Raw genomic sequence first — 13,599 nt, 5'->3', positions numbered from 1 at the left:
ATCTGCCCTAGAAGCGTTGAGGACAGGCGCCGACCGCCACCCCAAGCTGCAATTGGCCGAATGCGAAGAACGATCCGGCTATTTGTATTACCGCAATAGACTGTACGTACCCGATTCGAATAATCTGAAAGCCGAGATCCTGCGCCGCTGCCACGACTCCCCCGTCGCCGGTCACCCCGGCAAAGCAAAAACCTACGACCTGCTGTCCCGAGAATATTACTGGCCCGGAATGCTACATTACGTATCATTATGGGTAAAGAAATGCCAGACCTGCCGCCGAATCAACCCGTCCCGCGAAGGCCACCAGGGCCTCCTGCGACCCCTGCCCACTCCTGAACGCTCATGGCAACACCTGTCGATGGATTTTATCACACATTTGCCGCAAAGCAACGGCCACGACGCCATCCTAGTGGTCGTAGACCGCCTGACTAAGATGAGACACTTCGTCCCTTGTAAAGGGACCTGCAATGCCGAGGACACCGCCAACCTGTACCTACACCACGTATGGAAACTACACGGGTTGCCCCTGACGATAGTTTCGGATAGAGGCACCCAATTCGTGTCGAAGTTTTGGAAACACCTGACAACCCGTTTGAAAATCGACAGCCTGCTATCCACTGCTCACCACCCCGAGACTGACGGACAGACCGAGCGTTTTAACGCGTCCCTGGAACAATATTTGAGAGCTTATGTGGCCTACCTGCAAGATGATTGGGAAAGTTGGCTTCCCCTCGCCGAATTCACAGCCAACTCCCACAAGTCCGAGACCACCGGAACCTCCCCGTTTTACGCGACTTACGGATTCCATCCCCGCATGGGATTCGAGCCGGTACCCCTGAACCAGCCTTTGCCCGCCCAGCGGGATGCCGAAAAGCTAGCCGCCCGAATGGAAGCCATTCTGGAACAAGCCCGCGCCGAAATGACCGCCGCCCAAGCCCGTTACGAAGAACAGGCGAACCGACACCGTACCCCGGCCCGCCGGCTTACCGTCGGCCAATATGTATGGTTAGACGCACGGAACATCCAGACCGCCCGCCCGCAGAAGAAACTGGATTGGAAGAACTTGGGACCCTTCCGAATTTCTGAAGTGATTAGCCCGTACGCCTACCGTTTGGACCTGCCGTCGTCTATGAGAGTACACCCTGTTTTCAATATAAACCGACTAAAACCTGCTGACGTTGAGCCCCTGCCGGGCCAACAACCTGCACCGCCACCCCATTTGGAAGTGGAAGGTGAGAGAGAATACGAAGTCGAAGAGATCCTCGACTCCTTTTGGGAAACCCGCGGCCGAGGAGGCCGCCGGCTGAAATATATCGTCCGTTGGGCTGGATATAGCGAACCCACGACTGAACCTGCCGATTACCTGGAAAACGCTGCTCAATTGGTAAAGAATTTCCACCGTCGATACCCCCATAAGCCCGGGCCCCGGCCGTGACGGAGCTCGGCCTGGAAGGGGGGAATACTGTCACAGACCTGAAGGACAGCCACTGGGCTGTCGCTTAGTCATGACCCCTGTCACGTGAAGGCGCGAGGGCCGAGCGCCTCGCGCGCGTATATCTACGCGAAATCTCTGCAGTCTCCGATATGTAGCTCCTCGAGCTACGTCTTCGTCAACAACCACCTGCTACCCCGTACCTGGAAGACTAGATAGCCAATATACTCTGTCCTGTTACCTGATCGCCCGCACCTACCTGTCCGCCCTGCCTGCCCGTGACAGTTGGAAATATAATTGGAGGTAATACGGCCGGCGAAAAAAAAAGGGTGGTTCCGGATCCAAACGAGTTTTTAATTAGCAAAAAAAACGTTATTGGATTACAGAAAAGTAACAGGGATATTTTGGAGGATTATAATAATGGAGAAAAGCCTAATAAACAGGAAAAGCTTGAAGATAATTATATTTTTGTGCGTTCGTAGTTTTATTTTTAAATCGATTTCCGAAACGCGGAATTTTATTGTTAGATTTTTGGGGGTGCGGTTGTTAGGGGGGTGCGGTTAGGGGGTACCCAACGTTATGCGAAAGAGGCGTAGCTTGACAAAGCCAACTTGTCCTACAACTTCTTTCACCATCTTCCTCCACCGAATTCCTACTCCTCACTATCGACAAGGAGCGAATCGAGGTCAAGCTCCTCCTTGCGGCGTCTGAACATTATCGTAGCGCCGGGGTTAACGATGGGGTCGAGGCCAAACATGATGGGCTGGTCGGAACCACCCTCGGGCAGTTTCCAGTCGTATTTGAGCAAAAGGTGGCACAGCGCAAGTTTGACCTCGTTGGCGGCGAAGAAGCGGCCGGGGCATGCGTATTTGCCGTAGCCAAAGGTGAGGTGGTCGGGCGAAACCGAGACGAGCTGCGCCTTGTGTTCGCCGCCGGGCTGTTTTCGCGCCTGGTAAAAACGGTAGGGGTCAAAGGTTTCCGGTTCTGGCCACTTGGCGGGGTCGCGGAGCGGATAGGTATCCACGCCCACGAGCTCCCCCTTGCGCAACCTGTAACCTCCCTCGATGGTGGTGTCCTCCGTCACTAGGCGTTGCATGCTGACTGTTTGATTTTCGGGCAAACCGTTAGAGGCAACTGCGTCAAAAAAAAAAAAAAGCATTCGCCGGCTGTTTGATAAATATTATCGCCAGCCGGTCGGATGGGTTGCGGAACAAAGCGCGGAGGAGGGGCCTTCTTTTTACCTCTTTGCACGGGCTTAATCCTTTGTGCTTCCTTCACTGCACTATCCAAAAGCCTAAGCGATGTCAAGGATGTCTTCTTCCAGCCGCCAGTTCCAAGCACCTCGATCATTTCCTTTCTCAAGGGTTCGATATGCTGAGGGTTGGCGGCCAAAGTTAACATGGTATGGCTGAGCAAATCCGAAGTGGTGTGAACGGCCGCAACCGATAGGGCGATTTGGAAATCGGCGACTTTGAAAATGCGGTCGTTGGGGTCGTGTTCAGACAGGATCCATTCAATAGCGTCGTTGTAAACCGGTGCAGGCTCGCCTCGAGCCTCGCATTCGGCCATTTCCAATTTCCGTTTTTCGACGATTGGGTTGACGATATCGTTTACCTGCTTGGTCACGGCCATCATGTCCCTGCCATGCTTTCCGAACCGGTACACCAACGGCCTTAGCCATGTCGGGTAAACGCGGGCGGTCTGAAGAACGCTGGTGAAGACCATAGTGATTCGCTTTGTTGTTTCGAGCCACTCCTCGTTGCGGCAGATTTCGGATCCGAGGAAGACGCGAGATGAGAGGCGAGCGACCACGTCAAGTCCTACATCGTACATCTTTACCTCGGTCCATTCTAAGACACGTTTCAGTTTACCCAGTCAGCATTATCCACGGTGCACTTCATTCTTTTCAACTAGGCCTCACAAAACTTACCGGGGCTGTTTCCAAAGTTCTTGTTGATAGTGAAAGTAGCCTCGCTAGCCAGCGGTCCTGTGACAGTATCTTTTGAGAATTGCAAAGTTAGTGCCCGCTTTCCTGTCATCATTTCTTATACAAGGCAGTTATATACTTAGTCGCTTCGTCAAGTACTTGCTGACGACTGTTTGCACAATCTCATTTGGGTGGTCAAAGGTCGACAGGGCAGCGCCGCCCGGGGCGGTGAGAGGGGCAGACTAGGAACAACAAGAGGTTAGAACAGCGCTATTCTTTTGGCGTCAAATACAAAAAAGAAAAAAAAAGAAAAAAAAAGAACTCACGTAGGAAAAGGACTTGCGGAAGTCCAGGCTCCGGATTCCTTTGACCTCTTGCGCCCTATCCGATGGCAAAATGGTCAAGGTACCAGCGTTGGTTATGAACTTGACGGGCTGGTCGGGGAAGAGCTTTCTGGCCTTGTTGTAAAGGTCCAGGCCTTGTTGCGGGAATTGGACGGCCTTTGAAAGGGCCAGCTCAAAGGGCCCGGGCGGGTTCATCAGGGGGATCTCTGCAGCTCCCTTGCGGCCGGCAAATATGTACGAGGCGATGACGGGCACGAGCACTAGGGCCGCCAGGGTGACTGCAATGGTGGACTGGCTCATCTCGAGAAAGCCCTGGCCGACTGGCTGCTTCTGAAGCCACGCCAGGTCCAGTTTGGAAGAACTGGCCATGATGGTTATTGGTTAATGGATTAACAAGGGGAATACGTCTGTCTGGTTGGGATTTTCCAATGTCGAAGCCGGTTGATGTGCAACAAAGTACAGGTCGACGGTTGAAGGGGGATTTGATGTCATATTTAAGGCCTGCCAAACCCCACGGGCCAAGCCCGCGAGCCCAGCCCGCGAGCCCGTGGTTTTGTTTGCACATTGTGGGGCATGTCGCTTCTATTTCATTTGAGTTTGTAAATACAAGCCCCACCATGCAAACAAATCGCGGGCTGATGGGTTTCAGCCCGTGGGCGGCCCCCGTACGCGGGTTTTGGAATGCCGTAGTCATATTTACTATAGTGGTAGTGGTAAGAATCCATCCCCCGGTACAGTGTTCGCTGGTGTGTACTTGTGGGCTTTGCCGACTTTGGTAATAGTTTTGAACAAAAAAATAATTTACTATGGTGGTAGGGGTAAAATTCCCTCCCATGGCACACAGTTGCTCAATGGTGTAGACCTTATAGGCATTTCCAGCTTTGGTAATAATTTTTGTGAAAAAAATTAAATTCAGGTATTTGGTAATTCCCGCGAACAGTTAAGTTAACAAAGGCCCACGCTCACACATACGGTGACAAGGGGTGGCTTTTTTGCCTGCACCCGCTGTATCTTGAGCGCATCATGGCCTGGCTGGTGTGGGGAGAAGAGTTATTGCATATTGGGTCTTGGTAACGCCATGGTCTAGCTTTGTTTGACCACTTCATGATCCACACGTATTTCATCGGCTAATTGGCTGCATCTCTTAGACTGTATCGGAATTCTGTGAAACCCCCGGGGATTGGGGACCACAAACGGAACTGGCGGCACCGAGCTATCCATCGGGGTCTTTAAAAACCCCGAGCTGCAATCTTGCGGCCCCGATTTTGCGTACGTTTATAGCCGCGGGCTTTGCATAGCTGCAGACCGCGAGACAGTGAGGATGCTCATGGTGACAGTGTGAAGGTGCACATGTTCTGCGACCGGTTCGGATATGTGGGCACAGGTCGAGTTGGTCGAGAGGTTGGAAACCTCCCAAGCTAACAGCGATGCTAACCATAACGTGCCAGAAAGCAACGGACGCGATTCATGCAGCGAATCTCGGTGTCATGTCCCAAGTCAATCCTCACTCCTTACCGCGTGCACTGAGTATGCACATTACAACTCGCTGCCCCCCCTTTGCAAACCTGCCATCGATTTCATCCCTAGAGCGCTTTTAACCAAAGAGTCAAGTCAAAATGCCAGGCTACCGAGGTTTGACGAACTTTTTTTTGGACAGGGATATGGAATAGTAAGCTCGGGGCTATCAGATACGGCGCTGACGAGGCTATACCCACCCCTGTTTTGGGATGGCGCAAGTTTTATTCTAAAGAGAAGCAAGTGTGGCAGTGCTCCACGAGGAGTACGATGATGTTTTTGTTGGCGGTTGATTTGCGAAATGTCGAACCTTTTTTTCTTCGCACAGTTACTTTCACGGGAAAAGTTGCTCGATGTTTGTAAGACTTGGGACTTCCGCATAGCAGCAGAGGTCAGGACTACAACATTTCGGCCGTTCTCTTGTCCACTCTGAAAGATGCAACTGGAATAACGTCGGTGCGTATGCTTTTTCTTCAAGTCTCGGGGCCACACTTGTTACCTGGCCGTGAAAGAGCGGAGCAATTATCTTTCTGCTTCCGCATTAGTAGTATTTCCTGCATGCTAACAAAACTCTTTTACCAACGTATTTGGTATCATGGACATTGTTTCTACAAGACCTTCTGCCCTGGGTTGAAACAAGGTGACAATGGTCTTTTCAGCATTTTGCAACCTTTTCCCAACTCTCTCCCGTACACAAAATTTTCAGTATGGGCGCACGGACCATGCTGTTAACGTTTGCGCGGGACTTCCGCCTGTAGCCCTAACAGGCGCGCACACACGAAAAACTCTTCAACCTGTCGCCCTAAGCACCGTCACTACACGGAACGCCTTTCCTCGCAACACCCATGTATAATCGACAGATCTCCCCTTTGACGAGTTTTCCACTGATCGCGGTGAAGGAAGAGTCCGATCGGCGGCTCGGCGCGCCACCCGCATAGAGGCGCACAAGACAAGGCCCAATCTCGCGATGCGAGCCAGCGTGGCACAAAAAACTTTGCCAGCCGGAAAGGCAGGCGTCCTTCCCCGGAAGGCTAGACAATACGGTTTAAAAGAAAGGGAAATTAGGCTGAGAACCACCCGACGGTTCTTCGAATCGACAGGGCACCCTCTCACCCCCTCACACCTTCTGGGATTGCCTGCAGCGAGGAGGTAGTGCCGTTACGGGGGTTGGTTAGTTGTACGTGGACCGGAAGCACTGTGCCGGCGCGGCAGTCTCCAAAGGGTCCCGACAGCAAGACGTGGTCGGCCCATTGCTGGAGACGGCTTTGGGTAACGGGAAGCAAGAAACGTGGGCACGGCCTTGGTTCGCACCCTTGGTACACCCCGTGGACGGTGGGCCGTGGTGGAATAGTGTGACTGAGGCGCCCCATGCTTCTCACTCGCACTGGGAATCTGCGCCGGGTCTGGAGGACGGGAAGAACTCGATTGCATTCATGTCCACATTGTGGCGCTGGGCTAGCCCAGGAACCAACGGGGGACTAAGCTGTGGATGGACATGTACGGGGTGTCGCCGGCTTTTCGAAGCTTTCTACTCGCACTAGGGACGTACACCGGGGCAGATGATGTCGTCGGCATGTTAGGCGGAAGAGACGCTATTTTAGCCGGAGAGGACGGATGCGCGCGTCGGTTTACCAAGAGGCCTTTTTGTGGATGCGGTAGGCTTAAGGTGCAAACCTTGTATTTACGTGGCAGGCTGGGTATCCAGCGACTAGGAGGGCTCTAGCTGGCCTGTCCGTTAGAGGGTCTGGTCCAACCCTGTGACTATAGTTTACTGTAGGAAATGCAAGGACCAACTACTTCAGCGCCCGCCCCAGAGCGGCCCGCCAGCGCCCCGCGCGCCACGAACGCACTTTACGCCTAGGGACACCGATCGTAAACGACTCGAACTCTGACGAGGAATAGACTTACTGCCTTTTCACCCACACTTCACGGCACAAGCCGTCAGACGAACCCTCCGTGCACCTTAGGCACGGGGTCGCGTCAGTGAACAAACCTGTAAGCAGGACCGGGCACGAACCCGGTCAGGCTCGATTCGCTTCTATGCCCTTGTTTTCCGCTGTGTAAATAGAGAAAATAGAAAGCGCGCCGAGATACCCCTCGGGAGGTTGCTAACGGCCGGCTAATGAGCCGGGCCGAGCCCGGCGTTAAATAATACTACTACTACTACTACTACTACAGTTATTCCAAAGGTCTTTTTGTTGCAATTTTCATCGACCGATATAACAATTTGAGCCGGCGGCGATGAACGAGTATTATATAAGGCCCTGCCCGGAGTGGCAATGCGTACTTCAGGCCCGGGCCTTCTGTCAGCACCTATTGCTTGGATTATACAGCCAACAAGCGGAGCTGAAGATTGCCCAGGTGCTGCCAGCACTGGTGTGGCCATGTTGGCAATGATGATTGAAGCCAAGATAAATATGGACTGCATAGTGGTATGTGGTAAAGGTGGCAGTAGATCGATTGGTTTTGTGTGGACAGCTCACGATTTGAATATTCACCAATACCAATTGCGGACACTTTTGGAGCTTTAGCTACAGCTGTCGCCCTTTTATGTACTGTAGGTATGTATGTAAATAAAAAGACCATCGAGTGTGGAACGGTTTTTTTGCAATGTGCTTTTCAAGTTCGGCATTACCGAATTGCGTTCTTCCTTTTCAGGAATACTTAGCTTCCATGCTCCTTATTATGGAACCGTAAGATAATGCACACCGAAGAATTGCAAATAGGAACAAGGTGAAAATGGTAACAAAACAACGGCATGGCAGGGGCTTGGGTGGATACGATTAAGGACCTCGTACGTGCAAAACCAAGCGTACAGGTCAACTGCCTGCGCCGCCCGTGCTATCGCTGTTATTAATTCGACGTGACACGTTTTTTTCTGATGCCTAAAAGCTACGGGCGCCGAAAGCCCCAGGGCTGTGATATTTTGTGTCCTCTTATCAATCCGTTCCTGCCTGCAGTAGTCGCCATTGCTGGCTTTGGCGCTTTGCTACTGTTGCAATGTCTGCATCTGGGTCCGTTGGTGTCGGGGCTGCGATTACAGTCACCGAGTGATTCTTTACCCACAGGAACCTCCACGTCCAGGGTTAACCCGTGACTGAGTCAGCCGGATCGCATTGCAATCGCGGTTAAATAAGGACCTCGGGGCTTGATGGCATTGATACTACATAGTAAACACGGCACAGGCCATGTGGATATCTCCGAGGCATCCCTGACTAAGAATAGCTTATGTAACAAAGCTATGCTTTGGAGTGAACTCGTGTTTGTTTCCCTCGCGACTGTCTAGACAAGCTTCGGGGTCGAGAGGTGTCAAAAGTTCCTTGTTGATGTGAATACCGCCATGAAAAAGTAACAAGGTTCAAACGAGTACATAGTGGCCGCCTGTGCCTCCGTCCTCGTCGAGGGTGCCGTGGGGCGAGCGGACGGGCTGCCTGCAGTTCGGGACGCTGGCAGTGGTAATGGATGACCATGAAGATGAGTGATGCCGTGCTCTCGTGGCTGTGCGGTCCTTGTCAGATGACCCAAAAGAGTTTGCAGAGGATCGCTTCAGTGGTTAGTAAACGAAAGCGTCCACGCCGCGGCCATGAGGATGACCATTTTGTCTGCACGTTTTGAGGATTGGATTTTTCCGAGAGGATGACCTAGGCCAGAAAGTCCTGAGGCGGCTTCTCGCCTTCTTTTGCACGTATGATTGGCCTGTTCGAAAGTTGGACCATTATTAGGGCGGCCGTTTTGCTGCTGCATTATAACCCCGGCGCGGATGTTCGTCGCCGACGTTGCACAAAGGTATCAGCTACAAGCCTTTCCCACAGTGACCTGGATCGCCACCAGTAGGCCATTTATCAACTTCTGCCGCTCGACCCGGGACTTGGTCGGCTTATCGAGCCACCTGATGAGCACCTCCTCCACCCTTGCATCCACAGCAATATAATTCAAGCCCTTGGGGTCGATCGCTGCCATGATAGACTATGGCCTCGCCGGTAAGCAGCTCCAGCAGTAATTACTTTGGAGATTCTTCAGTGGTATTCTGACAGCGGCGTACAGCTTAGGATTATGGTGCGTAACCTGGCACAAATACTTTCAAATTCGGCTTCCAGTCCGCTTCAGACCTCGTGATCCCCCGGACCCCGTTCCAACAACCCAAAGCTGAGGCCTCTCCTTCAACTCGTCCGCATGTTTTGGACATGCTGCCGGAGCCGACGGAGCCGAGCAAGGAACTTTTGTTGCTTGTCTTACAGGGAGTCACTGCCATCGTGCAGATGTTTGTTTATAATCGATTGGTTAGCAAAAAGTATCGGCGCCTTTTGAGCCCACTTCTCGTAGCAGCGTGCATCTGCTGCACCGAGCCGCTCATCTTGGGGATCAATTCACAGTTGCAGCCTGGACGAGTAGAACGCAGTCAATATTTATGAAATATTATCAGTTAAACGTGTTCGTGACGAAGCATTTCATTGCGTCTCTAGGTGCCTAGGTCAACAACATCCACACTCAGCAAAAACTGGACACGACAGGCGGGATGCAAATGCGAAAACAAAGCGGCACGGTGAAAATAGTAGTGAATACGCAACTAAACTTGACAGGCAAGATGTCCCTGTATTGCTAATTAGTGGCCAACTCGTGCAGGCTGCCTCTATTGATCCCTTTACACAATGAAACCCAGCAACAACAAACTGAGCCCCAGCCCACCGAGCAGGGTCGTCACCACAGCCGAGACCGTCAGCAGCAAGCCCGAGATCAAGACGTTTAGGGATATGACCAGCGCGCTGAGAGCCAGCAGGAGCGGGTTGATCTGGAGGATGAGCGGGCGAAGGCCGAGCCTTTCGATTGCCGCGCGGATGGTGCTGGCGATCTCGTAGACTATATCGAGGACCTTCTCGGTGATGCACTGCGCGTCGCACGAATCCGCCTCCCCGTCCTCCTCCTGGCGAGCGACCAGAGAACGGAGCTGGAAGGAGGAGGTAGCTTCCCTGAGGGCGTCGGCAATCGCTGCAAAGCGGGGGTTGATCTCGTCGGCAAGAGAATTGGCCTCGTCGGTCGAGGGGCTCTCGGGGGCGCCGTCAAGGGTTGCGTCTAAGAAGGTAGTTTGGTAGATTTTGTGTTAACGTATGGGTGGGGGGCCAAGGTTTGTTATGCTGGGAATCGCGTAATGGCTGCTTACTGATTTGCGTCGTTTGCTCAACGACGGCTTGCTTCAGAGTGTCCAAAATTGCACCATTGGATTCGAACTGGCGCTTTTCCATGACCATAACCGTGCCGATGGGTTGGGGCATGGCCGGCACAGCGGCTGACATGACGCTGACGGCCATGGCCAGGGTGGCAACAAAGGAGAACTTCATAATGTCGGCTTGCGGTGTGTGGAACGGGGCTTGCGGCAAAAAGTGAATTGGATACAAGTTTGATATACCTCAAGCGTATGTACGTCTACAGCTTGGAGCAGATGTTCTTTTTCTTCGGTTTTGATATAACGTTGCGTACCCCCTGTTCGGCACCCCCCCCTGTTCGGCACCCTGAAAATCTAACAACGAAATGCCTACTTTTATAAACTGATTTAAATATAAAATTATCAACGGACAAAAATACAATCGTTTTCACGCTTCTCCGGTTCATTAACCTCTTCTTCATCAGCTAAAGGTTCCAAATTTTCTATATCATTTTCCTGCAATCCAATAATGTTCTGTTTGTTAACCAAAAGCTCGTTTGGATCCGGAACCACCCTCCTCCTTTTAACCGGCCGTATTGCCTCCAGTTGTGCTTCCAATAAGCTGATTTTTTGCTGGGCGCTAGCCAAAAGGGTATCTTTGGCTTCGAAGCTTTTTTGGACTTTTGCAAATAAAAGACGTGAAGTAGCGTTGGTTTTGTTGGATTGGGAAAGTTTTTGCAGTTGAAGTCGGATATCTCGGGTCGTTTTAGGGGTTTTCCAAATAAGTAAAGACGGGTCGTTAATTTTTTGGGCTGGGCTTTCCGGTGTTTTATCCCTTTGCAAACCGTTGTTTTTATCTTTTATAACGTTGGCGTTGCTATTTTCTAACAAAAAAGGGCTTAAAAGTGGTTTAACCAAGTTTACCGGCCATAACCCCGTTGTACGCCAACCAGATTGAATGGTTTTTGCTATAAATGCTTTTAATCTGGCCTTTCGATAACAAAGTAGGAAATTTCGTTTTCCAATAACTGTTGAACAGCAAAATTGGCTAACAAATCCAAGTTGACGTCGATAAGCTTCTTTTAACGGCCCAACAACTCTCTCCCGTACACAAAATTTTCAGTATGGGCGCACGGACCATGCTGTTAACGTTTGCGCGGGACTTCCGCCTGTAGCCCTAACAGGCGCGCACACACGAAAAACTCTTCAACCTGTCGCCCTAAGCACCGTCACTACACGGAACGCCTTTCCTCGCAACACCCATGTATAATCGACAGATCTCCCCTTTGACGAGTTTTCCACTGATCGCGGTGAAGGAAGAGTCCGATCGGCGGCTCGGCGCGCCACCCGCATAGAGGCGCACAAGACAAGGCCCAATCTCGCGATGCGAGCCAGCGTGGCACAAAAAACTTTGCCAGCCGGAAAGGCAGGCGTCCTTCCCCGGAAGGCTAGACAATACGGTTTAAAAGAAAGGGAAATTAGGCTGAGAACCACCCGACGGTTCTTCGAATCGACAGGGCACCCTCTCACCCCCTCACACCTTCTGGGATTGCCTGCAGCGAGGAGGTAGTGCCGTTACGGGGGTTGGTTAGTTGTACGTGGACCGGAAGCACTGTGCCGGCGCGGCAGTCTCCAAAGGGTCCCGACAGCAAGACGTGGTCGGCCCATTGCTGGAGACGGCTTTGGGTAACGGGAAGCAAGAAACGTGGGCACGGCCTTGGTTCGCACCCTTGGTACACCCCGTGGACGGTGGGCCGTGGTGGAATAGTGTGACTGAGGCGCCCCATGCTTCTCACTCGCACTGGGAATCTGCGCCGGGTCTGGAGGACGGGAAGAACTCGATTGCATTCATGTCCACATTGTGGCGCTGGGCTAGCCCAGGAACCAACGGGGGACTAAGCTGTGGATGGACATGTACGGGGTGTCGCCGGCTTTTCGAAGCTTTCTACTCGCACTAGGGACGTACACCGGGGCAGATGATGTCGTCGGCATGTTAGGCGGAAGAGACGCTATTTTAGCCGGAGAGGACGGATGCGCGCGTCGGTTTACCAAGAGGCCTTTTTGTGGATGCGGTAGGCTTAAGGTGCAAACCTTGTATTTACGTGGCAGGCTGGGTATCCAGCGACTAGGAGGGCTCTAGCTGGCCTGTCCGTTAGAGGGTCTGGTCCAACCCTGTGACTATAGTTTACTGTAGGAAATGCAAGGTGTGCCGTCGAGCCCACACTTGTTGGGAACTTCGTCTCCATGGCTACAAACGACCGACAGCTCCGCTGTTTGGACACAGGCCCCTCTCGATGAAGAGCCGTCAACTGCCGTCAGACGAATCCTCCGTGCGCCTGAAGGCACGGGGTCGCGTCAGTGAACAAACCTGTAAGCAGGACCGGGCACGAACCCGGTCAGGCTCGATTCGCTTCTATGCCCTTGTTTTCCGCTGTGTAAATAGAGAAAATAGAAAGCGCGCCGAGATACCCCTCGGGAGGTTGCTAACGGCCGGCTAATGAGCCGGGCCGAGCCCGGCGTTAAATAATACTACTACTACTACTACTACTACTTTTAACGGCCCAAAAACCGATAGATCCAATGGTTGAAGAACGTGTGACGAATGAGGGGGTAAATATAGGAGTTGAATATTATTTTGCAAGCAAAGAAGCATAAATTCGTCCGTTATATGTGATCCATGGCCATCCAAAACTAATAACCGCTTTTCAGGGGTTAAAGGTTGGGTATACGGAATAAACACCTTTTTTAACCATTCGATAGCCGTTTGGTTATTTGTCCACCCGTTTTCGGTTGCATGAAATTGCCAATTATCGAAAGGGCTTAAATCCGTGGGAAACCATTGTTGTTGTACGTTTTTTCCCTTAAATATAACGAGGGGAGGGAGGGCAACGCCCGTAGCCGATATACATTCGATTATAGTCGTCCAACCACGCGTTCCGGGCTCTTTTCGTTGCAACGGCCGGATCCCGTTAAGCCCTAATACTAGGCCATTAGATCCTTTGCCTTCCATTATACCGGTTTCGTCCATATTCCAACGGTTTTCCGGTTTAATAGCGTTAATAACCGGGTTCGTAATATAAAGCCACCAAGATTTAATTACCTCCGTAGTAGCGCCATTAACCCGGGCGTTATCTATTCGACGGGGCCTTTGGGCTTTAAGGATTGGATAACGAGCCAAAAAACGAGTTATCCAACGTTTTCCAAGGCCTTTTGTCTCTCCGGCGGCTTGAAGAATTCGTTC

The 13,599-nt window shown here is 51.9% G+C and overlaps 3 protein-coding genes across 3 annotated transcripts; all 3 read right to left on the bottom strand.

Annotated features, from left to right (window-relative positions):
• Positions 1-2,084: 2,084 nt before the first annotated feature.
• Positions 2,085-4,137, bottom strand: MGG_11075 (uncharacterized protein; the record flags this gene model as incomplete). The annotated part of the gene is made up of 5 exons (XM_003717629.1): positions 3,686-4,137; positions 3,499-3,601; positions 3,363-3,431; positions 2,674-3,282; positions 2,085-2,533 (listed from the first exon to the last, which is right to left on the bottom strand). The coding sequence occupies exons 1-5, from the start codon at positions 4,070-4,072 to the stop codon at positions 2,085-2,087; spliced, it is 1,617 nt and encodes a 538-aa protein (XP_003717677.1). The 5' UTR covers positions 4,073-4,137.
• Positions 4,138-9,860: 5,723 nt separating this feature from the next.
• On the bottom strand, positions 9,861-10,554 carry MGG_14388 (uncharacterized protein; the record flags this gene model as incomplete). The annotated part of the gene is made up of 2 exons (XM_003717628.1): positions 9,861-10,288; positions 10,377-10,554. 2 exons carry the CDS (start codon positions 10,552-10,554, stop codon positions 9,861-9,863), a joined length of 606 nt encoding a protein of 201 aa, XP_003717676.1.
• An 811-nt stretch (positions 10,555-11,365) lies between these two features.
• Positions 11,366-12,350, bottom strand: MGG_17288 (uncharacterized protein; the record flags this gene model as incomplete). The annotated part of the gene is made up of 3 exons (XM_003717627.1): positions 11,366-11,806; positions 11,899-12,178; positions 12,255-12,350. The coding sequence occupies 3 exons, from the start codon at positions 12,348-12,350 to the stop codon at positions 11,565-11,567; spliced, it is 618 nt and encodes a 205-aa protein (XP_003717675.1). The 3' UTR covers positions 11,366-11,564.
• Between the last annotated feature and the right edge of the window lie 1,249 nt (positions 12,351-13,599).

Source organism: Pyricularia oryzae, chromosome 5 (assembly GCF_000002495.2).
Source record: "Pyricularia oryzae 70-15 chromosome 5, whole genome shotgun sequence".
In the NCBI taxonomy this organism is placed as follows: domain Eukaryota; kingdom Fungi; phylum Ascomycota; class Sordariomycetes; order Magnaporthales; family Pyriculariaceae; genus Pyricularia; species Pyricularia oryzae.
This window is presented reverse-complemented; position numbering and strand designations above follow the sequence as displayed.